Source organism: Erinaceus europaeus, chromosome 6, assembly GCF_950295315.1.
Source record: "Erinaceus europaeus chromosome 6, mEriEur2.1, whole genome shotgun sequence".
Classification (NCBI taxonomy): Eukaryota; Metazoa; Chordata; class Mammalia; order Eulipotyphla; family Erinaceidae; genus Erinaceus; species Erinaceus europaeus.
This window is the reverse complement of record NC_080167.1, coordinates 37,845,592-37,872,979: the sequence shown is the minus strand read 5'-3', so window position 1 is coordinate 37,872,979 and position 27,388 is coordinate 37,845,592. Positions and strand designations below refer to the sequence as shown.

The following is a 27,388-nucleotide window of genomic DNA, read 5'->3' as shown; positions in this document are numbered from 1 at the left end:
TTATTAATTCATAGACTAAGATGACTGCATGAGCCTCATCTAACTATGTATTATACACGTTAGTCATGATTGCATGCTACAAGGTTTATCAGTCTTTGTAAATCTATGTTCAATTTACTACAGTGACAGCCTTAAGTGTCTACAAAGAAACTCTCAACAACTTAAATTATTTAAGTAATATATCTTTGAAACCCTCACTCCACCCCAAGACTAAGGCTCTGTTTAAGGGATGTTGTTATCACAATACTACCTTACTTTTTTTTTTTCTCCTTTCTTCCTTTCTTCCTCTCTTTCTTTCTTTCTTTCTTCCTTTCTTTTTTTTTTTTTACTACCTTACCTTTTTCAAAACTAGTCCCCTCCAAAGCAACTCATATATAAAGTAGAACTTAGTGCCTCCCACTAGCCAAAAGAGAAAGCAAAGTAAATGGGAAAAACTAGAAAAATTCACACGAAAAATAAATAAGTACAGATCAATATCCCCAATGCATACAGATGCTAAAATATTTAACAAAATTCTGGTACCAAGTATTAAAAAAAAAAGATTGTACACTGGGGGCCAGATAGTGGTGCACCCGCTTGAGTGCACACTTTATCATGAACAAGAACCCAGATTCAGCACCCAGTCTACACATGCTCATAGGTGGAGCAGTGATATAGATATCTTTCACTGTCTCTCCTATCCTCTCAGTCCTATCAAGTAAAAAAGTAAAAAATTGTTGTTAGGAGCAGTAGATCCATCATGTAAGCACCAAGTCCTAACAATACCTTTGTTAGTAATAATAATAAAAAAGTACAACAATGACAGGAAAACCAAAAAAATCACATGATTATTTAAACAGATGCAGAGAAAGACTTTCACAAGATTCTATATGCTTTCATGATTAAAAAGTATGGGAATATCTGAAACCTAATTGAGGACTTGTTGAGTCTATATACAGCAGATCTACAGACAAGATGATACTCAATGGTGAGAAAATGAGGTACAAGGTAGGGTTGCTTACTGTCATTGTTACTATTCAGTATAGTCTAGGAAAAACTAACTATAGCTATTAGGTAAGAGGAAGGAACTAAACTGTTACAGATTGGGAGAGAACAAAGAAAACTGTTACGAATTACTAATGATATGATAGTATACTAAAAAATCCAAAAGAGTCCACTGGTAAACTTATGTAAATCATTAGTTAAGACATCAGGTCACAAAATTAATATACCACTTGTGGTCTGGGACGTGTCGCGGTATATAAAGCACTGGGTTCTCAAGGTCCCAAGTTCAATCCCTGGCAGCACATGTACCAGAGTGATGTCTGGTTCTTTCTTTCTCTCTTCCTATCTTTCTCATTAGTAAATAAATAAAATCTTAAACAAAATTAATATACCAAAAATCAGTGGCATTCCTCAATGGAAACTCTTAACTAGAAGAAGAAGAAACTTGGAAATCAATTTTTTGTTTTGTTTTGTTTTTGTTTTTTTACAATAGCAGCAAAAATAATCAAATATTTGTTAGCAAATTTAACAAAGGAAGTAAAATATTTGTACACTGAAAATTATGAGTGATGATTCAAGGAAACAAAAAAAATACAAAGGAATGGAAAAATATACCATGTTTATAGACTGGAAAAAATAGTATTGTCAGAAATGATTGTCTTACCCTGAGCCATCCCTATCAAGGTCCCATTGAATTTCTAAAAGACAAAATAAGACAAAAGCAATAGAAATTTGTCTAGAAACAGAAAACTGTCAATGCAATCTTGAGAGAGAAAAAAGAAAGACTGGAGACATCACACCTCCTGAACTCAAATTATACTATAATGGTGTTGTGATAAAAACTTCCTGGTACTGGAATCAGATTAGACACACAGACAGGTAGAAAAGAATTGAGTTTCTAGGGGTTCAGCCAAGATGGTGGTGTGACAACTTCTCCTGACTTTCTCTCTGCAAAGCATCTTTCAAAGGCAAGATTTCCAGGCCAGTGATACAGGAAGTATACAAGAGAGGATGGAGTGGAGCCAAAGAAGAGAGACAAAAATCACATATAGTCTGGAACAGACTACAAAGGGAGAAAGCACATTGAGTGGGAGTTTCTGTGGGTTAAAATTGACCCTCTGTATGGCCCTCCCACCCCAACCCCATCACTCCTGAGGGGTAAGGGAACCAGACACAGACAAAGAGGCCTCCTGTAGAGACAATGTCATTATCAAGATTCCAGGTTCAGCAGGAGACATCAGAGGAACTGTCTTTTTTTTTCTCTTCCCTATTTCTTTCCTCAAGGGGGTTGGAACTCTTTCTGAATGGTCAACTTCCTTGACCAGTCTTTGGCCTCTTCTGGAGCCTTGAGAGCATTCTGCCCTAACTTTTTTCTTTAACTCTATCTCTTAACTTATGTTGCTTTTTGCAGTTGTTTTTGCTTTAAGAAGGTGGGGAGGTTTAGGATATACAATTAGGAATAGTTCAACCTGCAGACAGATCTTTAGTTTTTTTTTTTAATTTTGTCTTGTTTTGTTTGTTTTAGTTTGGCTTTGTTGTTGTTGTTGTTAGTTTGATTTTCTTTTCCATTTCTATTGGTTTATTTTCCCTTCTCATTCCTCTGATCAAAACAAGCCTTGGTTGTTGGTGCATTGCATTTACTGGTTGTGCCCTCTATTGTGGTACTTACTTTTCTTTTTTTCTCTTTTACACACACACATACACACACACTCTCTCTCTTTTGCTCATATTTCTTTTCCTTTTCTCTGATTTGAAAAATATTAGCCTTTGCTCCTGTATTTGCTATATTCACTTGTGCATATCTGGTAAGGTTTTTCTCTCTTTATCTCTCACTCTCTGTCTTCCATTATTTCCTCTGCCCTCCCAAAACTTAAATTTATGTTTGATAGTGGATTTCAGTAATTGTCGGTTATTACTTTGTATTTTTTTAGCCATTATTGTTGTTTTGTTTGTGCTTCTGGCTTGTTTTGTTTTTTGCTGGGCAGAATTTTTGTAGCTAAAATGTTTTGGTTGAACTGCATTAATCATCACTTTGTTGTTGTTGTATCTGCTTAGGTTTTGTGACCTCAGTTGTAAGAGGCCTGGGTTTAGTGGGGTTTTTCCACACTCAACACAACAACTGAATGTTAATAGACAAGGCACAAAATTACAAAACACATCAATAAAAAAAATGGTCAAATTGAAAGCAACTAAATCAACTATGGCAATGAATCAGGACAGGAGCCCTGAAAAAAAAATCCAAGTAAGCCATAAGCAACTATAAATAAGGAAAATATCCAAACAATAATTGACCTATTAATCACAGAAATGAGGACAGCTATTGAGAAAAAGGCTATCAGAAACAGGGAAACAACAGATGAGACTCTCAAGGAAAATACTAGCTACCTTGAGGTAATTAGAGAACTGAAAACTGAAATTGCTGATCTAAAAGGCATAATACTATAACTGATCAAGGTGAAAAAAAATAGCTGAAGAAGGAAGCCAAGGGTAGGGGAAGCAGATTAACAGAAGCAGAAAATAGAATTAGCCAGAGGCTGAGTTACAGAAAACTAAAGAGGTAAAAGAGATTAAAAAAAAAAAAAAACGAGATTGAGACAGACTGAAAACAACAGAGATGGATAGGATGATCTTAAAAGAAGTAACATTTGCATAATTGACTACCAGGGAAAGAAGGAGATCAAGGGGAAGTAAACATCCTAGAGGGAATAATAGAAGAAAACTTCCCAGCCCTAAACAGCAAAAAGGACATCAAGATTCAAGAGGCCCAGAGAGTCCCAAACAGAATCAACCCAGACCTGAAGGCACCAAGACACATCATAGCTACAATGAAAATAAGTAAGGATAAAGAAAGGACCCTAAGAAAGAGAGAGGCAGACTGGGAGTATGGAACGACCAGTCAACATCCATGTTCAGAGAGAAAGCAATTACAGAAGCCAGACCTTCCACCTTCTACAACCCACAAGGACCCTGGGTCCATACTCCCAGAGGGATAGAGAATGGGAAATCTATTGGGGAGGGGATGGGATATGGAGATTGGGTGGTGGGAATTGTGTGGAGTTGTACCCCTCCTATCCTATGGTTTTGTTAATGTCTCCTTTCTTAAATAAAAAATAGGACCCTATTAAATAAAAAAAATATAGGACCCTCTTAAATAAAAAACCTCTTTTTTATTAAATAAAAAATAGGACCCTCTTAAATAAAAAAAAGGACCCTAAAGGCTGTAAGAGAAAAACAAAAAGTCACATACAGGGGAAAACCCATAAGACTATCAGTAGACTTCTCCACTCAAAATCTAAAAGTCAGAAGAGAATGGCAAAATATCTAACAAGCCCTCATAAAAAAGGGTTTCAACCAAGGATAATATATCCTGCTAGATTTTAATTCAGTCTATATGGAGGGATCAAAACCTTCTCAGAGAATCAACAGTTAAAGGAAGGAACTATCACCAAGCCTGCCCTGAGAGAGGTCCTAAAAGACCTCCTATAAACAAGAGCATCACAAAAATACTTGCCATATATCAAAGCAAATAAAAAATTGTTGAATAATGGCACTGAAATACCTTAAATCCATAATATCAGTGTCAATGGCTTAAATTCACCAATGAAAATGCAGGAGTAGGAGGATGGATCAGAAAACACAACCCAACTATATGCTGCTTGCATGAATCCCACCTGACCCAACAAGACAAATATAGACTTAAAGTGAAAAGATGGAAAACTATCATACAGGCTAATGGACCACAAAAAGGGGCAGGAACCATTGTAACATGTAATATTTTAATCTTTTAATGTATGATTTGTCAAATAATTAAAAGTTTTAGAGGGGACTATAGGTGATGGTTCATGGAAATTGAGCATACACAGGGCCCATGTTCAAGCCCTGATCTCCTGATCTTGGGTTGGGGGGAGGGGCATCTAAAACAGTGAAATAGTGTTACAAAATCTCTCTCTTTTCTCTCCCCCTCACTGTTTTCCTTCTCCTCTCCATTTCTCTCTGTCCTACCAAAAAGAAAAATAATGAAAGAAAGCAGGAGAGAGGGATGATGAAGGAAGGGAGGGGGGAGGAATGAAAGGAAGGAGAGAGGGAGAGAGGAAAAGGCCTCTGGAATGGCAGATACATATGCAGGCATCAAAACTGGCTGTAGCCCTAGTGGCAATCAACTAAATTTTTAATAAAAATTATTTATAAAGATGATATTCACACAGGGAAAAGATATGCATAACATAGAAAAACATCAAGTGATAATCAGAGGATTTGCAACAGTAATTATTCATGGTCCAGACCCCAGAATGCCAAATAAAGCATTCCAGAGTGGTGAAACACCAGAGACAAACAAAACAAAAATAATTTGCACAGGAAATGTAACACATTTCTTTCTTTGTGACAATTTAAATTGAGGTTTTTTAATTTGATACTTATATCAAATAAATGAGTATAGTTTTTTATTCATTCATTTATTTTACATAAATGAAAAAAATATTTTATTTTATTTCAAAACAAAATATAAACTAACAAATTCCTAAGCCAGAAATAAAAAGTCTTCCTCTTCTTTACTTTTGTGTAGGAAAGTGTAAGTATACTTTTATATATGGCTATGAAATGCGTTTCCAAATTTGCTAGTGTTTAAAAAAATCTGTATTCAAACTGGATGGCTTCACAGGAGGAAGATAAGAAATAAAGACAGGTTAAAATTAATCAGATGTGGTCTATTAAAGTATATTTAAGGACTCTAATAGACCAAATCTGATTAATTTTACCTTTCTTTATTTCTTAAGTCCCTCCTGTGAAGCCATCCAGTCCATACAGCCCTCTGGAAGTATGGACCCAAGGTCATTGTAGGATGCAGTAGGGGGAAGGTCTGGCTTCTGTAATTGCTTCCCTGCTAAATATGGGCATTGACAGGTCGATCCATACTCCCAGCCTGCCTCTCTCTTTCACTAGTAGGATAGGGTTCTGGGGAAATGGAGCTCCAGGACACACTTCTGTCCAGGGAAGTCTGTTGGGCATCATGCTGGCATCTGGAACCTGGTGGCTGAAAAGAGAGTTAACATACAAAGCCAAGCATGATTGTGAACAATCATGGACCTAAAGGCTGGAATAGTGCAGATGAAGTGTTGGTGGGTACTCACTGCAGAGTACTGTGTACTTTTGCTTTCAGGTATATGTTTTGCCCTAGTTTATGAATACATGTGAACATTTGCTCTGTCTCATAGGACCGGTCTATATCTAGGTTTGGGGACTTTGTTAGGAAATGAACCGCCTGAAATGGAAAGAAAAGATCTCACCCAAGTAATGAAGCTGAAGGGTTGTCATTCCACACCTGAAGTCTCTGGACACAGTCTGAAGTGAAACATGCTGGGGTGGTACTTGTTGCATTGATTAGGCTGGCATCAGCGGATGCAATATTATTTGGTATGAATTGAGAGAAGCATGCAGGAAAGTGTGCCCCACCCTAAGGTTCCAGGACTGGGGGAAATATAGGCTCTTTAGTGGAAATGTGAGGTTCCTGCTGTCTTAGGGTTCAAGAAGACAATAGATAGTTATTGTTATAATCACATTGCTTGGTAGTTGGGTTAACTTGGAAAAATCCCTTTGTTAGGATTTGCTGTATAATACCCAACATCACTATAATTTATGTCCTTTGACATTATTTATATATAGCTGTGCCACCGGTTACTTCTGTTATCCCTGGTCTCGGCTTTTGAGAGAGTCAACATATCAAAGACTCAGCCTGTGTATTAAAAAGACTCAGTCCATGCTTTAAAAAGTTTGAGACATACAATAAATTTTTCCCCTCACATATTGATTAAATAGAGATTTATATGACTACAAATTAATAGGAGTGTACATAAACATTATTCCCACCACCTAAACACTGTGTCCCATCCCACCGTTCCACACCTCCCACTGCCCTCGCTGCCCTGGGAAGCCAAATATCCACCTTCACCCTCACCCCAGGGTTTTTACTTAGTGCCCTAACCAGATTTAATCAAATCCTGCTTTTAGTTTCCCTTTCTGTTCTTCTTTCTCAACTGCTGTTGATGAGTGGGATCATCCCATATGCATCTTTATCTTTCTGACTTAGCTCACTTAACATAATTCCTTCTAGTTCTGTCCAAGATTGGTCAGAGAAGGTGGGTTCATTGTTCTTTTTAGCTGCATAGTATTCCATTGTGTATATATACCACAGCTTTCTCAGCCACTTATCTGTTGCTGGGCACCTGGGTTGCTTCCAGATTTTGTTATTATGAATTGTGCTACTATGAACATATGTGTACACATATCTTTTTGGTTGGGTGTTATGGAGTCCTTGGGGTATATCCTCAAGAGAGGAATTACTGGGTCATATGGTAGGTCCATGTCTAACCTTGTGAGAGTTCTCCAGACTGCTCTCCACAGAGGCTGGACCAATTTACATTCCCACCAGCAGTGCAGAAGGGTTCCTCTGTCCCCACAGCCTCTCTAGCATTTGTTGCTGCTGTCCTTTTTGATGTATGCCATTCTCACAGGGGGGAGGTGGTATCTCAATTTTGTCTTTATTTGCATTTCTCTGACAATCAGCGATCTGGACCAGTTTTTCTTGTGTTTGTTAGTCTTTTGGATTTCCTCTGTAGTGAATGTTCTGTTCATATACTCTGCCCATTTTTGGATGGGGTCATTTGCTTTATTGTTGCTAAGTTTGCTGAGCTCTTTGTATATTTTGGTTATTAGTCTCTTGTCTAATATATGGCATGTGAAGATCTTCTCCCATTCTGTGAGGGTTCTCCTTATTTGTGTGATAGTTTCAGGTTACAAATTTTGATCTCATTAGTCTTTTATCATGTTATAGTGATGGGGCGATGGTTTACAGTATAGTTGCTGACAATAGATAAGTGGCTAAAGATGAGTACCAGATATCCAAAAGAACTTTAATATTTACTAGAGTTATTTTTAGTGTTGCGTTATTTTTTTCTGTCTAGTTTATACATCTTTTAGAATTCTTCAGTTTGCTAGTAGTGAAAAGTAATTAATTAAGGTTGTTAAATAAGACATTCAGTGGCATGAACCTCAAAGAATACACATTACTATGTGCAAGAGCCAAGGGTTAATAACTAAGTCATTACCTATAGGGAAGGAAACTATAGGGAAGAAATGGAGCAATGCTGCAGGTATCTCTCTTCCTCTCCCTCTCTCTCATTTACTCCTCTATTTCTCTCTGCCTACATGATAACAAGAGAGTTTTATTAAAACCATGAGTATTTAAAATAAAAAAAATCTAAGTGTATGCTTTAGGGAACTTGATTAAATAAAATGAATTTTTTTTTTAACTATAGCACTGCTCACCTCTGGCTCATAGTGTGCCAGGGTTGAAACTAGGAACGTATGAGTTTCAAGCATGGAAATATATTGTGTATGCAACTGTACTATTCCAAAATAGATATATTTTTATGTGGTGTTTGTGACTGATTTCAGATTTAGGAGCCAGATTTATTTGGTTTTTGTTTCCATTTTGTCATTTTGCTTATTTCTTCTTCATTTTAGGCTATGGTAAATCTTATAAATAAATAACCTTCTTAATAAATATATAAATCAAGATTTTCATGATTACATTTACAGTCTAAAACATACCCTGTTTTTTGCATTAATTTTGCTTTCTTTTACTATTGTGGAAATTATGTCTGAAAAAAATTGAAGATTATTAAACACAGTCACTTAATTCACTTTAAATTCCCAAAATCTTTTTTTTCATAATGCTTGCTTTAAAAAACAACTAGGAGTGTACATAAACACCATTCCCACCACCAAAAGACTGTGACCCATCCCTCCCACCCACTCCCACCCCCCACTGGCCCAGGAAGCTGCATGCCTACCCCTCTCCACAGGGCTTTTACTTTGGTGCCCTACTTACAATTTGATCAGGTCCTGCTTTTAGTTTCCCTTTAAGATCTTCTTACTCAACTTCTGTTGATGAGCGGTGTCATCCCATACTCATCTTTATCTTTCTGACTTAGCTCACTTAACATAATTCCTTCTAGCTCTGTTCAACATGGGTCAGAGAAGGTGGGTTCATTGTTCTTGATAGTATTCCATTGTGTATATATACCACAGCTTTCTCAGCCACTCATCTGTTGTTGGGCACCTGGCTTGCTTCCAGGTTTTAGCTATTCTGAATTGTGCTGCTATGAACATAGGAGTACACACTTCTTTTTGGCTGGGTGTTATGGAGTCCTTGGGGTATAACCCCAGGAGAGGAATTACTGGATCATATGGAAAGTCCATGTCTAGCCTTGTGAGAGTTTTCCAGACTGCTCTCCACAGAGGCTGGACCAATTTACATTCCCACCAGCAATGCAAAAGGGTTCCTCTGTCCCCACAACCTCTCCAGCATTTGTTGCTGCTGTCCGTTTTGATGTATGCCATTCTTACAGGGGTGAGGTGGTATCTTAGTGTTGTCTTAATTTGCATTTCTCTGACAATCAGTGACCTAGAGCAGTTTTTCATATGTTTGTTAGCCTTTTGGATCTCCTCTGTGGTGAATGTTTTGTTCATATCCTCTGCCTATTTTTGGATGGAGTCATTTGCTTTTTTGGTGCTAAGTTTGCTGAGCTCTTTATATATTTTGGTGATTAGTTTCTTGTCTGATCTATGGCATGTGAAGATCTTCTCCCATTCTGTAAAGGGTCTCTTTGTTTGTTTAATAGTTTCTTTGGCTGTGCAGAAGCTTTCAATTTGATGTAGTCCCATTGGTTTGTTTCTGCTTTAGTCTTCCTTGCAATTGGGTTTGATTCATCAAAGATGTCCTTGAGGTATAGGTGGGAAACTGTTTTTTTTTTTCAATTTTTTATTTAAGAAAGGATTAATGAACAAAAACATAAGGTAGGAGGGGTACAACTCCACACAATTCCCACCACCCAATCTCCATAACCCACCCCCTCCCCTGATAGCTTTCCCATTCTCTAGCCCTCTGGGAGCATGGACCCAGGGTCGTTGAGGGTTGCAGAAGGTAGAAGGTCTGTCTTCTGTAATTGCTTCCCCGCTGAACATGGGCGTTGACTTGTTGGTCCATACTCCCAGTCTGCCTCTCTCTTTCCCTAGTAAGGTGTGTCTCTGGGAAGCTGAGCTCCAGGACACATTGGTGGGGTCTTCAATCCAGGGAATCCTGGCCAGCATCCTGGTGGCATCTGGAACCTGGTGATTGAAAAGAGAGTTAACATACGAAGTCAAACAATTTGTTGAGCAATCATGGATCCCAAGCTTGGAATAGTGGAGAGGAAGTGTTAGGGAGGTACTCACTGCAAACTCTAGTGTACTACTGCTTTCAGGTATATATTTTGCAGTAGTTTATGGATACGTGTGCACAAAAGCTCTCTCTCACAGAAACTGGTGTATATCTAGGTTATGGGACTTTGTTAGAAAGTGAACTACCTGAGATGAAATTAGAGTGTACTATAAAAGAAAAGGTCTCACCCGAGTAATGAAGCTGAAGGGTTGTCATTCCACACGTGAAGTCTCTGGACACAGTCTGAGGTGAAGCATGTTGAGGTGGCAATCGTTGCGTTGGTTAGGTTGTGATCGGTGGATGCAATATTATTTGGTTTGGATTGGAAGATGCATACGGGAAAGTGGGCCCTTTCCAAGGGTTCCATAACTGGGGGAAGTAGGGGCTCTATAGTGGAGATGTGAGGTTCCTGCTGTCTTAGGGTTCAAAAAGACAATCGATAGTTAATGTTATCATCACATTATTTGTTAATTGGGTTAACTTTGAAAAGTCCTTTTGTTATGGTTTGCTGTACAGTATCCAGTATCTTGTTTATAGCTGTGATATTGGATGCTTCTAATCTACTTGGTCTAGGCTTTTGAGAGAGTCCGCATATCAAATACACAGCCTATATATTAAAAGGACTCAGTTTGTGTTTTGAGAAACTTTGAGACATACAATTGATTTTCCCCCTCTCATATTAATTAACTACTGATTTATATGTCTACATTTTGCTAGCAGTGTACATAAACACCATTCCCACCACCAAAGGACTGTGACCCATCCCTCCCGCCCACTCCCACCCCCCACTGGCCCATGAAGCTGCATGTCTACCCCTCACCGTTGGGTTTTTACTTTGGTGCTCTACTTACAATTTGATCGGGTCCTGCTTTTAGTTTCCCTTTCAGATCTTCTTAATCAACTTCTGTTGATGAGTGGGATCATCCCATACTCATCTTTATCTTTCTGACTTAGCTCACTTAACATAATTCCTTCTAGCTCTGTCCAAGATGGGTCAGAGAAGGTGGGTTCATTTTTTTGATAGCTGTGTAGTAGTCCATTGTGTATATATACCACAGCTTTCTCAGCCACTCATCTGTTGTTGGGCACCTGGCTTGCTTCCAGTTTTTAGCTATTATGAATTGTGCTGCTATGAACATAGGAGTATACACCTCTTTTTGGTTGGGTGTTATGGAGTCCTTGGGCTATAACCCCAGGAGAGGAATTACTGGATCATATGGAAGGTCCATGTCTAGCCTTCTGAGAGTTTTCCAGACTGCTCTCCACAAAGGCTGTACCAATTTACATTCGGTGGGAAACTGTTTTACCAATGTTTTCCTCTAAGTATTTGATTGTTTCTGGTCTGACATCTAGTTCTTTGATCCATTTGGAGTTGATTTTTGTTTCTGATGAGATAAAGTGGTTCAATTACATTCTTCTGCATGTTATAACCCAGTTTTCCCAGCACCATTTATTGAAGAGAGCCTCCTTTTTCCATTTATTCCTTTGGGCCCCCTTATCAAAGATTAGATGTCCATAGGTGTGGGGATTTATTTCTGGGCTTTCAGTTCTGTTCCACTGGTCTGTGTGCCTATTTTTGTTCCAATACCATGCTGTTTTGATGATGATGGCTTTATAATATAGTTTAAGGTCTGGGAGTGTGATGCCTCCATTTCTGTTTCTTTTCCTTAAGATGGTTTTGGCATTTCTAGGTGTTTTCAGGTTCCAGATAATGATTGTAGTGTTTGTTCTATTCTCTTAAAGAAGCTTGGTGGAACTTTGATGGGTATTGCATTAAATTTGTATATGGCTCTAGGGAGAATATTCAATTTTATGATATTTATTCTTCCAATCTATGAGCTTGGGATATCTTTCCATTTCTTGGTATCAGATTCTATTTCCTTGAGTAGCGACTCATCGTTTTCAGTATACAAGTCTTTCACTTCTTTGATCAATTTTATTCCTAGGTACTTGATTGATTTTGCTGAAACAGTAAATGGGAGTGATTTCTGGATGTCTTCTTCTTCAGATTCAGTGTTTGCATAAAGAAATGCCACTTATTTTTGTACATTGATTTTGTAGCCTGATACCTTGCTATATTGCCTAATAACTTCCAGTAGTTTTCTGCTGGATTCTTTAGGTTTTTCTACGTATACTATCATATCATCTGCAAATAGTGAGAGCTTGACTTCTTCCCTTCCGATCTGTATTCCTTTGATTTCTTTCTCTTGCCTCAGTGCTATGGCAAGAACTTCCAATACTATGTTGAAGAGTAATGGAGACAGTGGACAGCCCTGTCTCATCCCTGATCTGAGGGGGAATGCTTTCAGCTTCTGTCCATTGAGTATGATGTTGGCTGTAGGTTTGCTATATATAGACTCCACTATCTTGAGGAATTTCCCATCTATTCCCATTCTTTGTAGAGTTTTGAGCATGAATGGGTATTGGATTTTGTCGAAGGCTTTCTCTGCATCTATTGAAATAATCATGTGGTTTTTGACTTTGCTTTTATTGATGTTTTGAATGACATTGATTGACTTACAGATGTTGAACCAGCTTTGCATTCCTGGGATGAATCCCACTTGGTCGTGATGAACAATCTTTTTGATATGTTGCTGTATCTGGTTGGCCAAGCTCTTGTTTAATATTTTGGCATCTATGTTCATCAGAGATATTGGTCTGTAGTTTTCCTTTTTTTGTTCTGTCCCTATCTGCTTTTGGTATCAGGGTGATGTTGGCTTCATAGAAGGTGGAAGGGAGTATTCCTGTTTCTTCAACCTTATGGAAAAGCTTAAGAAGCTTGGGTACTAACTGTTTCCTTAAAGTTTTGTAGAATTCATTTGTGAAGCCATCTGGTCCAGGACTTTTGTTGTTGGGGAGGTTCTTAATAACGGTTTCAATTTCTTTGTCTGTGATTGGTGCATTTAGATTTTTTAGTTCTTCTTGGTTCAGTTTTGGAAGGGCATATGCTTCTAGGAATTGTTCCATTTCTTCCAGATTCTCTAGCTTGATGGCGTATAGTTCTTTATAGAAGTTTCGCAGGATTCTCTGGATTTCTGTGGTGTCAGTTGTGATATCTCCTCCACCATTTACAATTCTATTAATTTGAGTCTTCTCTCTTTTTTCTTTGGTGAGTCTGGCTAGGGGTTTGTAAATTTTGTTTAATCTTTCAAAGAACCAACATTTGGCTTCATTGATCTTTTGTATGGTTCTTTTATTTTCGATGTTGTTTATTTCTGCTCTAACTTTAGTGATTTCTATCCTTCTGGTTGCTTTAGGTTTCCTTTGTTCCTCTTCCTCTAAGTCCTTGAGGTGTGCAGTAAGGTCATTCATTTGAGCTTTTTCTTGGTGTTTAATATGTGATTGTATGGCTATAACATTCCCTCTCAGTACTGCTTTAGCTGTTTCCCAATATTTTGATAGGTTGTGTCTTCATTTTCATTTGTTTCCAGGAACATTTGAATTTCCTGCTTGAGTGAATCTCTGACCCAGTCGTTCTTATGGAGTATGTTATTTAGTTTCTGAATTCTGTGACTTTTAATAATTTTCTGTTTGTTATTAAATGTTAGTTTTACTCAACTGTGGTCTGAGAAGATACTTTGGATGATTTCAATGTTCTTGAATTTATTGATGCTGTCTTTGTGGCCTAACATGTGGTCTATCCTTGAGTATGTGTTATGTGGATTTGAAAAGAAGGTGTATTCCAGTTTTTGTGGGTGAAGGACTCTGAAAATGTCCAAGAGGTCTAGTCTGTCAATCTCTTCATTCAATTCTCTTGTATCTTGTTGGTTCTCTGCTTTGTTGATCTGTCTAAGTGTGAGAGTGGGGTATTGAAGTCTCCCACTATTATTGTATTACTATTGATGTATTTTTGAAATTCTTTCAGTAAGTGCTTGACGTATTTCGATGGTCCCTCATTGGGTGCATAGATGTTAATAATTGTTAAGTCTTCTTGGCTGATTGATCCTCTAATCATTATGTCCTTGCCTATCTTTTATTACTTTATTTAATTTAAAATATATTGTGTCTGAGATGAGAATGGCTGTTCCTGCCCTTTTTTGTGTTCTGTTAGCCTGTATGATAGTTTTCCATCCTTTCACTTTAAGTCTGTGTTTATCTCGTTGTGACAGAGGGGATTCTTGCAAGCAGCATATGGTTGGATTATGTTTTCTGATCCATCCCCCAACTCTGTGCCTTTTGATGGGTGAGTTTAAGCCATTGAAATTTATTAATATTATGGATTTAATGTATTGTAGTGCCATTGTTAAAATTTTTTTTTGTTTGCTCTGACATATTGCCAGTATTATAGTGATATTCTTGTTTATAAGAGGTCTCTTAGAACCTCTTTCAGGGCTGGTTTGGTGATGGTTGCCTCCTTTAACTGTTGTTTGTCTTAAGAAGGTTTATATCCCTCCATCTAGTTTGAATGAAAGTCTAGCAGGATATATTATCCTTGGTTGAAACCCTTTTTCATTCAGGGCTCGATAGATATCTTGCCATTCCCTTCTGGCTTTTAGAGTTTGAGTGGAGAAGTCTGCAGAAAATCTTATGGGTTTTCCCTTGTATGTGACTTTTTGTTTCTCTTTTGCAGCCTTTAAGATCCTTTTTTTATCCTTACTTCTTCTCATTGTGACTATGATGTGTCTTGGTGTCTTCAGGTCTGGGTTGATTCTGTTTGGTACTCTCTGGACCTCTTGAATCTTGATGTACTTTCTGTTATTCAGGTCTGGGAAGTTTTCTTCTATTATTTCCTCTAGAATGCTTGCTTCCCTTTCCTCTCTTTCTTCCTCTGGCAGGCCAATTATGCGAATGTTACTTCTTTTGAGATCATCCCATATGTCTCTGTTATTGTTTTCAGTGTCTCTCAATCTCTTTTTAAACTCTTTCACCTCTTTCTTCATTTTCTCTAACTCGTCCTCTGTCTGACTAATTCTGTTTTCTACTTCTGTTAGTCTGCTTTCCCTTGCCTCACTTTCTTTCTTCATTACAGCTATTTCGGCTTTCAGTTCTCTAATTGCCTCAAGATAATCAGTATTTTACTTGGGGGTCTCAACTGTTGTTTCCCTAATACTGCCATTCCTTTCCTCCAATGTTGTTTTCATTTCTGTGATTAATAAGTTTATTATTGCTTGCATACTTTTCTTATCTATGGTTACTTCTGGCTGATTTGTAGTTTCTTCTGGGCTCTTGTCTTCATTCATTGGAGTAGCAGTTTTATTTGTTTTTGATCTACCCATTTTTTTTATTTATATGTTTCTTTTTTATGCTCTGTTGTTCCTCAGTTGTTGTGTCTTGAGTATAAGCAACACAGTACTAAATACCTTTATGAAAATTGCACTCACCAACCTCAGGAATTACAATAGCAACTGAAGCAATTATTGAAGCAGTTTAATCACTACCATTTAGCCAAACAATTTCTCCAGTCGTTTCCAGAAGATGTGGTCAGAGCTCAAGCCACTAGCAGCTTCTCAGTCCACCATCTTCCGGGAAACCCCCAAGTTCCCAAAATCTTAATCTTTCTCCTTGGATATCCAGCAAGCTGAGAAGTGGTATGGCTTTTCTGAAGAAACACTTTATATAGATGAAGGAGGCTTGGTCAACCCCAGACCAAAGTTGATAGCTACCACAGTACTAGTGCTGAGAGTCATAGAGGTTTCCATGTCTACCTAATCTGGCCTAATTTAAACCATTAAACTGATAATACAAAGGCTTACAAACTGGAGGTAGGCCTATCTAAGCAGCTTAATCTTGATTTTTGCACATGTGTCAGGTGAATGAATAGCAAGATGTAATGAAATACAAAATCATAAATATATACCTATTTTTTGCTTTTATACTTAGAGATCTTTATTATGAAAAAACAAATGGCTACTGTTGGAGTCATTGATAAGTCTTGCCTATCTGAATTCTAAACCAGGTTAGAATCACAATTAAATGTACAGGTTATAATATCACCTTGATTTCTGCTCAAATTATTTGTGAAGATTACTTATGTCCATATAAGCTTTAATTATAAAATTCAGTCCTTGATAGATTTACTCAGATGCTGGGACAGTTTATTGTATCAATAGATTTGTGTGTGTGCTTTCTAAAAGAAAAAGCCCTGCAGGATGATTTCTTATCCCAGGTCTCTATGTGATGAGACATCCTTGCTCCTTTGAAGGAGAATGAGTTCAGGAACAGAAAGAGGTACAAATAATAGTATTCTTTCACATCAAAAAAATTGATTATGGTGAATATGGTCCTCAAATGTCTATAGTGTTTGTAGTCATGTGAATTCTAATATTTATTGTCCATGAATGTAGTATCTTTTAAGATGTTAATTTTCTTTAGAATGTAAGATTGGTTTTAAGACTTTAGGTGTATAGGAATAAAAGATAACTTAGGCTCTCTTAGAGTTCCAACTTCCATGCTTTAGGTTCTAAAAGTCTTAGGTTCAAAGCACAGCATCACCATATGCCAGAGTTGGGCAGCTCTCTGGTTTCCTTTCTTTGTTCTTAACCTACCATACTCTCACAATAATAAAAAAAAAGATAAATATGTTTAAAATACTTAATGTTTTAGTACCACAGTTTCATACCTCTTCTCCTCCTTCTCCTTCTCCTTCTCCTTCTCCTTCTCCTTCTCCTTCTCCTTCTCCTTCTCCTTCTCCTTCTCCTTCTCCTTCTCCTTCTCCTTCTCCTTCTCCTTCTCCTTCTCCTTCTCCTTCTCCTTCTCCTTCTCCTTCTCCTTCTCCTTCTCCTTCTCCTTCTCCTTCTTCTTCTTCTTCTTCTTCTTCTTCTTCTTCTTCTTCTTCTTCTTCTTCTAACGTTTGCCCTTCTTCCGTAGCCAGTCAACAGCGTCAGGTTGAGCCTGATGTAAAGTTTCAAGACCTCCTTTGATTCTGGAGAGGTGGCAGTCATTGACTATGTGGGTCATAGTCTGTCTGTAGCCGCAGGGGCAATTCGGGTCGTCTCTGGCTCCCCAGCGATGGAACATAGCAGCGCACCGGCCATGGCCTCTTCAATATATACTGTCACATCAACTCTACCACCAAAGTAACAGCATTCCTCTATGGAAATCCATTTGACCTCCTTACACTTGAAACCCCTCTGAAATAGAGCCCCAAAATATTGACACTTCTAGGTTCATCTACCTTAGCTCATAATATTCCCATAAAATTATTTGTGCTAAAATTAAGTGTGTTAAAAATAGAAAATATTTAGTGTGCAATATAGGTGTGGGAGTACTCCAGCCCAAATCTACCTCCTTCAGTATCCCTTTTCACTCAATTTTAAAGGTTTTCAGATCTCTGTGTTCTCAGGCATGCTCCTACACAAATAACTTCTCATTGTTTTTAGGTATGGAGGTTGAGGCTAGAAGCTTCATATCCATGTGAGCTGTGGAGAGGCAGAGACCATTTTAATTATTTTTCATTAAGTGTCCATTTTCAAGCCTGTAGGCCCTTTGATTCTTTTTTGCAAGTGCACATTTCCAAGTCTGCATGTTGAAGAGAAGTAAGGGTCTTTTTAATTCTTGCTCAATTACACCTTCTATAGCCTCAATTCTATAGTAACAGTTCAGAGGTTTATTTTCATTTGACTTCGGGTGTTACCTTGCTTAGTTTCTGTAGTGATTCCATATAAGAGAAAAATTTCAGTATTGTACATTACAGTAGTCATTCTAGTATTTATTCTAGAGCTAGTTTAGTGATAGTGAACTCTTTAAGATATAGTTACCCTAGAAATAATTCATCACTGCTTCAAACTCCTCACAATTCCCACCACTAGAACTCCATATCCCATCCCCTCCCTTGATAGCTTTCCTATTCTTTAGCCCTATGAGAGTATGGACCCAAGGTGTTGGTATGCTTCTAAATTCTGCTTATAAGACCTTCTGTTTTGATCATCACATTAGGTTCCATTGTATTACTTACGATGTGGTCTATTTACATAATCACTGTTTTGCCTGGGTCCCGCCCTGCCTGCAGGGTATTGGTTTAATCCCCATTGGTTGGATGGAAGCTTTCTATGTTCTGTTCATGCAATTTTTTTTGCTCCACCCCCTCTCCTAGTCATTTCCTTCCCCTTGCTACTTGCGGTGAAGAGATGGATAAAAGGCAATGTATCTGATTAATAACGAGATACTGCTTCCCAGCTCAGCCATGGGTCCCTGGTCGTCTGTCTCCCACCCGTGAAGCTAGACCAGCACAAGGTCATTGTGGGATGCAGAAGGTGGAAGGTCTGGCTTCTGTAATTTCTTCCCTGTTGAACATGGATGTTGACAGGTTGACCCATACTCCCAGCCTATCTCTCTCTTTCCCTAGTGGGGAAGTGCTCTGGGGAAGCAGAGCTCCAGGACATATTGGTGGGGCTGTCTGTCCAGGGAAGTCTGTTTGGCATCATGCTAGCATCTGGAACCTGGTGGTTGACAAGAGAGTTAACATACAAAGCCAAACAAATTGTTGACCAATCATGGACCTAAGGGCTGGAATAGTGCAGATGAAGAGTTGGGTGATCCTCCATTTTGTAGGTAGCTAGTAGGCATTTTTTTAGTTAAATTCCAAAGGGCCTGTGGCTATACTAGTATATCTTTTTTTCCTTTTCCTTTTTTCCCCTGAGCCTTAAATCTGATATGCAGGTGGATCCAAGTTATCGTCTGAGGAGATGATGTACTTATGACCACAGAATGTGAGCTCAGATCTACAAAGATTCAGAAGTCACAGAGGCTCCTAATCTCAGTATGGGCCCCAGATCACATCAAATCGATGGGGTTTATAGTCAAAACCTTTCCCATTTAAGGGAGCTACTCTCTTCCCTGATCCATCTTTCTGGTCCTTTTTCTAGCCATGACATCATCTCCCCAGACAATACTGAAGATTTTATGGGGACAAAGGAGCCCTCCTTCCACTACTAGTGGGAAGTAAATTGGTCTAACCCTTGTGGAAGCTCAGTCTGGAGAATCTCAGAAAGCTAGAAGTGGACCTAACCCTTGTGGAAGCTCAGTCTGGAGAATCTCAGAAAGCTAGAAGTGGACCTACCCTATGACCCTGCAGTTCTCCTGGGGATATATCCTAATGAACCAAAAACTCATCCAAAAAGATTTATGTATACCTATGTTCAAAAAAAAAAAAAGAAATACAATTTGTAATAGCCAAAACCTGGAAACAATCCAGATGTCCAACAACAGGTAAATATTTGAATAAGTTGTGGTATATATGCACACAATAGAATACTTCCCAGCTACTAAAATGGTGAATTAACTTTCTTCAGCTCATCTTGGATGGAGTTTGGAGGAATTTGTTGAGTGAGATAAGTCAGAAAGAGAAGGATGAATACAGGATGACCTCACTCATAGAAGCTGAAAAATTAAAATAGAAGGGAAAACAGAAAACAGAACTTGGACTGGATTTGGTGTATTGTACCAAAGTAAAAAGTCTTTGGGGTGGGGGTGAAGATTCAGGTTCTAAAACATATTGGCAGAGGAGGACCTAGTGGGGGTTGAATTGTTACGTGGAAAACTGAGAAGTGTTACACATGTGCAAACTACTATATTTTGCTATTGTCTACAAACCATTAATCCCCCAATAAAGAAAAGTAAGATAAGAGTGCACACAGTCTTCATCTAATAGGGAACAGGATGTGGCAGGGTGTGCACTGGCAAGAGAGTGCTCTTCCTGAAATATACCACTGATTTATTTTACTATGGAGAATTAAATCCAGTATGGCAGCTGGCAGATCTGGTCTCACCAAGCTTCAGTGGTCATCTGGAAGGCTTCTGCTACAGTGCTCACATTGTTTATAGCTTTTAGTTTCCTTTTTCTCATTGTAGTAGACTTGCAGATATTATACTGCAGTAGGATCAGTATGCCCAGGGTTCAGTAAAATATGCCCTCTGATTAAAGTTCTATGTCTCATAGATTTCTTTCTTTTTGTGATTTATTGCATAGAGGGATTTTTTTCTTATCATGAGTACCTTTCAGTATTCCTGTCACCTGTATGATGACTTTCTTCCCATTGCTGCAAAAGCTTGCTTGAGATTTAGGTCTAGTTCCATAGGGGATTTCTATGTATAGTTGTGACTTTGCTGTTGCAGGAGGCAAAAAAAAAAAAAGTTTTATGTTTAATCATCATGATCTGCCTTCATATAAATTATGTATTTAAAATTTAAGCTACTTTACCCCACTTCAGCCCCAACATAACCCTATGAACATTATAAAAGAATTATTAAAGATATTATCATTAGTAAATTAAAACTTAGAGAGGTTATTTAATTTGTTTATTGAAACTTTGATGATAATAAGAAAAACTAATTGTTTAATAAAGATTTACCTTATTTTAAAATTCATTCTCACATTCTCAATGATTACTGATACTAACTGGGAAAATCAGAATTCTTAGCTAAAAACATTTCTGAAGTGTTGATAAGTCATTGATTTAATGTTTATATAGATGTAGCTCTGATTAGAGCAGCAGACTTACATGACACCTCACAGGACTCAGTTTTAATCCTGGCAGATCCATATGCCAGAGATGCTTTAGTCTCTCTCTTTTCTGTATCTTTTTCATAAGAATAAATATGTTAGACTATTTTTAAGTTTAGCTGGTGACTTTCAAAATTTTGTACGTTGAAATAATTTTAGTAATAAAAAAAAAACTGGGAGTCGGGCTGTAGTGCAGCGAGTTAAGCGCACGTGGCACAAAGCGCAAGGACCAGTGGAAGGAACCCGGTTCAAACCTCCAGCTCCCCACCTGCAGGGGAGTCGCTTCACAGGCGGTAAAGCAGGTCTGCAGGTGTCTATCTTTCTCTCCCCCTCTGTCTTCCCCTCTTCTCTCCATTTCTCTCTGTTCTATCCAACAACAACAACATCAATAGCAACAATAACTACAGCAACAGTAAAAAAAAAAAAAGGGCAACAAAAGGAAAAATAAATAAATATAAAAAAATAAAAATATAACCTGCTGGGACTGGGACAATGATGCACCTGATAGTGTATGAAGTTTACCCAACTACAATAGTTTGTACCTGCATAACATTTCCACATAATGAAATTACCCCCACTAGGTCCTCCTCTGCCAGCAAGGTCTTGGAACACTATGACTTGGAGCACTATGACTGCTTTGAGGGTAGCAACTTTCCTTTATATATCTATAGTGCCCCTTGGGAAAAATGGTCTAGATTTATTCCACACTCTATATTTTTTGTGTATATGTGTGTGCCGCAGTTTTAGAAACACATAACAAAGTCATGAGACTATTATTTTAAATACTATTTCTCAGAACTAAATTTCACTATGTACCTTATTAAGCAGTCCTTTAAAACTTTAAAACATGTTAAACTGCAATGTAAACAAGTTAACCAGACTTAATTAAGATATATGCAGTAAATTTCACTAAATGACTATAGTATTGCATTTATTTTATTTTGAGTATATGTCTGTGTATATGTGGCATCATAATCCATTGAAGACCCAAACAATCAATTTGTCGGTTATTGGCAGTTAGTCTTATATTTCTAGACAGGTTTTACAAAGTTTACATTAAACCAAATTATAAGGGACTCTCTGGCAGGAAGAAGAAATCCATGCAGATGCTTATAAGACTCCTGTTTTCATTCAAGCTGACTCTAATAAGAGATAGAATAATGAAATGTGTATTTTGCTATGAATATGGTTTCTGAGAACCTCAACATTAAGCACTTGCTTCCTCCACTTTTATAATCCAAGCATGTGAAGGCAAGTAGAAAACAGTATTATTCAAGGTGCAAAATTCCTTTTAGTAGCTTAATGTATCTTAAAATGTCCACTTTTTTTACCATTTATTCAGCCAAACTAAATATACTACTGTGATTATATAGAGAGAAACAAGAGTTTCATCATTCTTAGTTGAATATTCAGCTCAGAGTAATTTGTATAAAACTGTTAGGAGAGTTAGTTCTACTTAACTTTAAATGGTTCTAATTATTTTATTATTATTTAGATGGAAGACGTCATAGCACGCATGCAAGATGAAAAAAATGGAATTCCTATTCGGACTGTTAAGAGCTTTCTTTCCAAGATACCTAGTGTCTTCTCTGGTAAGTGTGAATTCACTGTAGTTCTATTTGTTCTGTAGCTTTTCACAGTTTCTAAAGCTCTATGCTATTGAAATTAATTACCACCTACTCTACAAAATAATGTTGGACACTTGAAATGATAGCAAAATATAAAAGCCAAAATCATGGCCTACTCTTAGTTGCAGAGACATAGTAAACATGTATGAAATAACAGAAAACAACATCAAAATAACAGTGTATGAAGCAATGTGATATACATTATATGTAGAAACTTGTATGGTGAGTGAAAGCAAGTAAAGCCTCTGTAAAGTTCCTAAAGAGTAAAGATAAGTTGAGTTTAGAAAATGAGATGTCTGAGAATCGGGTGGTAGTGCAGCGGGTTAAGCGCACGGGGCACAAAGCACCAAGGACTGGCGTAAGGATCCCAGTTCAAGCCCCCAGCTCCCCACCTACAGGGGAGTCACTTCACAGACAGTGAAGCAGGTCTGCAGGTGTCTATCTTTCTCTTCCCCTCTCTGTCTTCCCCCCTCCATTTCTCTCTGTCATATCCAACAATGACAACAACAATAATAATTACAACAACAATAAAAAAACAACAAGGGTAACAAAAGGGAAAATAAATCAATATTTTTTAAAAATGAGATGTCATATCAGCTTGAACATCACCACTAACCATAGAAGGTATGTGTGTGTGTTGTGTGTGTATGTGTGTAGAACTGTGAGACCAAGTCATAGAGAACAATGTCATTATAATCAATATATTTAGTTAAATAATGAGTATCTTTGAAAGCCAACCATTAGAATTTTGGTATATGGAGACATTTAAATTTCTTGTAAAGAATGTTGTGAGGAATGTTAGAAAAGAATGGGCATTTAGTAAGACTCAGTATCACTTTCTACTGACAAAGACACTTGCAGAAGTTTTAGTGCTAGTGTTTCCAGAGCTAGAGAATAAGGGATGAATAGAAATGGGGGGGGGGGGGACACACACACAGCAATTTGGAAAATAACTGAATAGAAAGGATATGGTACAAAGGTTTTTTTAATTAATTAGATGACTGTGATATAAGGAAATAGATGTCAGAAGAGCAAAGGCCTACAATTTTGATAGGAAGTTACTAGAGAAATCCAAGGAAAACAATTTGGAAAACAATATCTTTTCTCTTACCTGTGTTTGTTCAGACCTCAGCATACCCAAGTTCCCACAATTTAGAACCAGAACAAAGATTTCTGTTGGGTTGCTGGAAAAGTAGTGTTTTTTTTTTCTATTCAGAAATAATGTGTTAGTAATTTTTCCCCTTGGATTTCTCTGGTCATTTCAATCAAAAAAGCATCAGTTAAGGAGACCAATGAGTCTGGTATAGAAATGTGTGTATATAACAAGGAAATAATTAAATAAGGATACAATTCCAAACCATTCCCACCATCAGAGTTCTGTGTCACCATTCTCTTCATTGGAAACTGCAGTGGTTCTCCCATAGTCATAGCCTGTCTGTCTGTCTGTCTGTCTGTCTGTCTGTCTGTCTATCTATCTATCTATCTATCTATCTATCTATCTATCTATCTACCTATCTATCTATCTATCTATCATCTATCTACCCACCTATCTATCATCTATTATTTATCTATCCATCTATATTTTTGCCCATTTTTCCTATGGTCCCTCCTTCTTTTCTAAATCACACCTTCAACTATTACTACTTTTCAATGTTTTTCCCCCCTCTTCTCTTTCTGGGCCCTGATGGAATTGGAGTTCAGCGCCATCTAGTCATTTTCACCTAACATTTCTCCCCCTCTGGGAGTATGGGCCAAAATTCCTTTTGGAGTGCAGAAGGTGGGAATTCTGGTCTGTAACTGTGTACATCTTTTTCTTGTATCTGAAGTATTTGGATCTTTTTTTCCTTCAGTATGGTCTCAGTGAAGACCATCTCAGTCCATCAGCTTTTATGAATGTGAGACAGAGAGAGAGGTCTGAGAGAGAGATAGAAAGAAAGAGATACATTGCAACATTGTTCCATCATATATGAAGTTTATCCCCTTCAGATTAGAGCTATGGAGTTGAACCTGGGTCTTTGCAGATAGTAACCTGTACTCTCTACTGGGTGACCCACCACCCAATCACAGTCTTATCAACTTTTTTTTTTTTTCATTTTATATGATTAACTCATGGGAGAATGGGTTAGGAAAAAGTATTTTTTTCAGTTTCTTTGTTTCCAAGCAAAGAACCTCCTAAATCCCTAAGATAGTATGCTGATCATTATGTGGGGGGAGAGACACTATCTAACTCCACCAAGCTTCAGATGAAATCTATATCATGTTGAACAAGTAATGTCCATTATCTACCTCAAGTGAAAAATACTGAGTTGAGAAAATAATGAAGAAGTTCCATTCTTGCACACAATATGATATCTATGTAATCATATAAAAAATTCCTATTACATAGATAATGTAACTGAGAATGGCTTGAATAGATAGATATATGATTATTGACATTTCATTATAGTTTTGCCATTACATTTAAGGACATTTACTTATAAAAGGATATAAGAAATATAGTTATTGATCTGGCAAAATAATTCACTTGGATAGTACTCTGCTTTGCTGTGTGAACCATGAAGATTCTAGTCTGTCCCCTATTGCATTGAAGGGAGCTTTGGTGCTATGGTCTCTTTTATTCTCTCTGCCACTCTACCTCTCTGACTCTATCCAAAATATACATTTATTCTGTAATGAGATACCACATAAAAGTTGTCTTTGAAGTTCAATATGTTTAAGACTGTTTCTGTTTTAAACAATGAGATATTTATAAGCTGTGTATTTTTCCTATTTTTATGCCAGTTTATTGCTAAATTTATCGTTTAATTCACATTTTTTTACCTAGCTCATCAGTGACATACCTATCTTCTATTTTAATTAGTCTCATGTGTGTATTTTATTGCTATTGTTTAAATTTGGTATTTATGATTCGGCTACTATTAATGAGAATTCCTTCAAATTGTATTTTAGAGGTAGTAAGTAATAAAACCTGGAGAAGTATCTGAGAACTATCTGCTGTATGTTATAAGTTTCCTTTGCCCAGAATCCTCATCATTCAAGTAACATTTGCTTTGAACTGAAGATCTCTCTCAGTATACAAAATATGACTGCAAGAGAGTTTCATACAAGTGTTCATGCAATTTTTAAAAAACTTCATCTTCAAATTGGAAAAGCAGCTCTAAAGCTTAAACTAAAATATTTGTAGATTTTTCTGGTGATTTTCTCTAAATGAATTCTATAAGCCATATTTTTACATGATAGTTATTGTGCTAGAATTCATATCTTGTAATTTACAATGTTCATTTATCCTTTCATCTGAAAATCAAATGTCAGCACTCTTATTAGCTGTAGAGACTTTGTGTTTATAATTTGAATGGAATAAGAATAAATACCTAAGTCCAGATAGAGCACAAAAGCTTGTTAATATAATAAATGATTATTATATTTTTGATATTTGGTCTAAGTTTGATAGTACTTTACAACTATACATATTTATCCACATGTATTTTACAATTAATTAATTTTGACAAGATTCGTTTTCTGATATTTTGTAAGATGGTAGTAAAAGTACTTTTTATTTTTACTCCTAAAGCTGTGCCTTATTGTAATAGTTAATATAATTTGAATGTATATATTTTAATTTGCAAGTGTTGGTGTGGTAGAATGCACACTTTGCAATGCATGAGAACACAGGTTTGAGTCCCTGGTAAGACAAGGAGCATCATGCAATACACTCAAAAAAAGTGTCATGAATTGTAGAATGGTGCTGTAGCTGGCGCTCTCCCAATCTGACACTGAAAGGAAAAAAAAAAATCCACCTGACATGGTGGATGTGAGCAGGCAAGCTGCCCTGGAAGAAAAATGAAAAGAAGACAAAAAAGAATGAGAGGGAGAAGGAGAGGAAGAAGAGGGAAAAAGGAGAGGGGAGGGAGAGGGAGAAGGGAAAAGAGAAGGGAAAGGAGGAGAGTAAGAAGAGGGAGGAGGAGGAAAAAGTTTAAATCAATCATTGGGATTATTTTTTAATATGAAGAATTTTTATTCAAGTAGCAATTATATACTACATATGATGATTACCATAATTTTTAAAATAATTATTTATATAGCTTGGAAGAAAATATTGGGAATTTTAAAGCCTATTATATAGTTAATAGATTTCAGTGTATTAGTCTTCTTGCTTACAGCACTTTGAGGTAAGATTTATTTATCTGTATTTCATAAAGAAGTACCCACCCACACAAGGATCCTGGCTCAAGCCCCTAGCTCCCCACTTGCAGGAGAGATGCTTCTCAAATGTCAGAGCATATCTGCAGGTATCTTTCTCTCTTCCTATCCATCTCAATTTCTCTCTGTCCTACCCAATAAAATGGGGAAAAGCCACCAGGGAGAGTGGGCTCCTAGTGGCTCCATTGAGCCACATCAGTAACCCTGGAAGAAAAAAAAAAGAGAATCAAATGGAAGGACAGAAATTTTTGCAAAGGTCCTTGCGCTTCCTATTATGTGCACTTAACCCGGTGTGCCACTGTCCAACTCCCCAGAAATTTTAATTTTTTTACATAGCCTACTAATGTTTAAGTGAAGTTCTGTCCAGTGTGAAATCTTGCTTTTTTTTTTTTTTTACTTTAGAGCTTTTTTGAATAATGGATTACAATATAGTCCTTTTCTTTTTCCTATCACTCCTGTCACTAGAGGTCTGTGTCTCCATGTCCACCCCCATAGATAACCACTATCATTTTCCCACAGTCTTAGATATAGGTTGACTTTTTTTTTCACATTTGTATGCTCAATTCTCTATATTCCACATATGAATGAAACCATTCCATACTTGTCCTCCATCTCGTTATTTGTTTTGCTAAGCATAACCTTTGATTTTGTTCTCTTTTCAGTGCTACTACTGACCTCCATAGTGCACTCTAAATAATATGTAAGCTACAGTATTTGTGTTTCTTTTTTTAAAACTTTATTATTGGGTAGAGACAGTGAGAAATTGAGAGGGGAGGGAAATATAGAGATAGAGAGACAGAGAGACACCTGCAACCCTGCTGCACCACTCATAAAGCATTCCCCCTGCAGGTGGGGACTGGGGGCTTGAACCCTTGT

At 37.3% G+C, this 27,388-nt stretch overlaps 1 protein-coding gene across 4 annotated transcripts in view; it reads left to right on the top strand.

The window, feature by feature from the left end:
• The window catches only part of RGS7 (regulator of G protein signaling 7), a 522,282-nt gene that overhangs the window by 289,126 nt on the left and 205,768 nt on the right, over nt 1-27,388 (top strand). For all 4 annotated transcript variants that reach the window (XM_007532564.3, XM_060192035.1, XM_060192037.1 and 1 more), the window contains exon 3: nt 22,180-22,276. In XM_007532564.3, coding sequence (XP_007532626.1) covers nt 22,180-22,276 — 97 coding nt within the window. The remainder of the gene's footprint in view (nt 1-22,179; nt 22,277-27,388) is intronic.